Source organism: Montipora capricornis, chromosome 9 (genome assembly GCF_036669925.1).
Source record: "Montipora capricornis isolate CH-2021 chromosome 9, ASM3666992v2, whole genome shotgun sequence".
Lineage (NCBI taxonomy): Eukaryota > Metazoa > Cnidaria > Anthozoa > Scleractinia > Acroporidae > Montipora > Montipora capricornis.
Window position 1 is genome coordinate 30,603,376 of NC_090891.1, and position 2,500 is coordinate 30,605,875.

Consider the following 2,500-nt stretch of genomic DNA (forward strand, 5'->3'; position numbering starts at 1 on the left):
GTGTCATGATTTTGTCTAAACAGCTCTCAGCCCATAAAAACCAACAACACCCTGACGAAGGGCTAACGCTCGAAACGTCATCTTTCCAAATCGTTCACGGTGGTAATTCGACCTTTATCATCACGTTTGATAAAACCAAATTTTCCTGTTTTACTCTCCCACCGACGCAGCACCACAGTTTCTTTAGAAACTAGAAATTTGTTTAAGAAACTACATCGTTTTACTAGGTTCTAAAAGGAGGGTGTTAACTGTATTTCTTGTGGTGTTCATGATGTTATCCTTAAAGACTTCCTTTCATAAATATATGGTATCTTTCAAGCCATGCAACATCCTTAGCTGTAAAAGCTTAAGACTTGGAAGGCTCAAATATCAGATTTTTATGTCCTGAAAACCCTAAGTGAGAAAAAAGTCCTCACTCCTCAAGAGAGACCAAAACCGTCCCGTCATTTTTGTTGGGGAGAAGCCTCGATCCCCTCTCCCTTCAAAAAGAGATTTGTGTGGTTCTGTGCTAGTCATTGATACGGAGCTTGGATTCCATGCAGACATCTTCTTCTAAGGTTGTTGCATGCCTTTTACATCAAACAACTTCATAAGATTAATGCCAAAAAAATTATTGCGGATTGCACACAAAACTGGTCAACTAATAGAAAATTATGAATAAACAGGACTAGCTATTTTGATCTACTAACCTTAACCCTGTTACATTTATTTCACTTTCCTCATCCACACAATCTTAGACCATCGACGATCATCAAAATAAATGGTATAAGGATAAGGTTGACGTCTTTGTTATGACTGGTACCAGCTAAGAGAAATAATAAATTGTTGATTTAGACATGTGGAAGTATCAAATAACTACACAAGTTTAGTGTAATTACATGCTAGTTGATTATTGAAAATTCTCCGCGATGGTTAGTTGCACTTGGGGTGATTATCAAGCGATAATCACCTAAGTGTTTTTTTTTTCAAAATGGCCACAAGGCATTTTGTCGAGGTGAAAGATGAAGAAGTTAATTGTTTTAAAGAAAATACATATTCTTCAAATAATAACCTAATGATGTAATTATACTAAAACAATTATTCACCTCAAGCTTGGTGAATAAAAACCTTGACTTCGTTTAGGTATTTATTCACCGATATCACAGGCGACACAAACACATAATTTGAATCCTCAGTCAACGTAAAGGTTTGTAGGGTTTATTTGCAGGTAACAGGTCACAGGTCATTGTTTTACCTATACAGAAAGTATCCTAAACATTCATAAAAGCTAACCTTAGGCCTAATTAGGCCTAATTAGGGCTTAAAAGGCCTAATTAGGCCTAAACAAAAGTATGCTAAACATTCATAAAAGCTAATTTTAGGCCTAATTAGGCCTAAAGAAAAGTTTTTAGGCCTAAGGTTAGCTTTTTTGAATGTTTAGGATACTTTCTGTATAGGTAAAACAATGACCTGTGACCTGCAAAAGAAACCTGCAGGTTTATATGGGAAACATGAAATGCAGGATAGGAGCAAATTTCAAAACTTGCCCAGAACGCCTCAAATCGACACAAGGACACAAGATGAAGTAAGAGTAAGTTTATTTCTCGTATTTTCCTTGCTATAAACTAGGATCAGCCAATTTTTTTCTGCATTCCATGTTTGCCATATAAACCCTACAAACCGTTACGTTGACTGAGCATTCAAATTATGTGTTTGGGTCGCCTGTGCCGATATTCAATTCACCTTAGGCGAATTGTTCATCGGGATTGAGCACAAACTGCCGCCATCTTTGTTTTTAAACAGCGAGCACAAACTGGGGAGAGCAACGTAACTACCGAGTGGGTGAGGGGAGTGGAGGGGTTTTGGCGGAAAAAAAGGTTCCAGCCGAAACCCCTCCACTCCCCCCAGGAAATTTTGTCAGAAGATATACAAGAATCATTTGCTTAAAACCATGCCACCTTGAGCTTCTCAGAAAAAAAATTAATGGGAGCGAGAGTAAGCTTCCCTTTCCACTTAGTTTAGGCACTGTTCCTGTTCCAATCAGTTCAAAAATGAGACCCAGTAGTATTGTAATAATAATGTGGGTGAAGTAGGTTAGTTTTCTTAAACAAGGCGTATCATAGACACATCACAGGGTGTTGGGAGGGGAGGGCTAACAAGAAAGCGCCAGAGATGCTACCTCGTACTTGTAGGGAGTTCTAGGGGGAATTATACGCCAGAAAATTTTGAAATCTTGAAGCTTGGAAATGCCACTTTCAGCATTCTCAACGAGATATCAAAAACAATAATTTCATTTCATCCTTGATTCAATTTGACTTTCAATAAGTATTTAGTGCACAATTAGGGCTCAGATTATATCAGCTCAAGACATGAATGAAGTGATTAACAGCAATTAAGTATTTACATACAGTAAAGTTTCAGTAAGTTGCATAAGAAATTGGCCTCAAGCAACTTTCATTTATAGAAAGAGATAAGATCAGACTTCATTTCATTCATTTATGAGTTGGGTGAGATCACTATC

At 37.4% G+C, this 2,500-nt stretch overlaps 1 protein-coding gene across 7 annotated transcripts in view; it reads right to left on the reverse strand.

Moving 5' to 3' along the window:
- Positions 1–2,500, reverse strand: part of LOC138015168 (uncharacterized) — a 44,273-nt gene that overhangs the window by 4,209 nt on the left and 37,564 nt on the right. For all 7 annotated transcript variants that reach the window (XM_068862100.1, XM_068862098.1, XM_068862102.1 and 4 more), the window contains one exon: positions 690–805. In XM_068862100.1, the coding sequence (XP_068718201.1) occupies positions 720–805 (86 nt within the window). In that variant the 3' untranslated portion in view covers positions 690–719. The remainder of the gene's footprint in view (positions 1–689; positions 806–2,500) is intronic.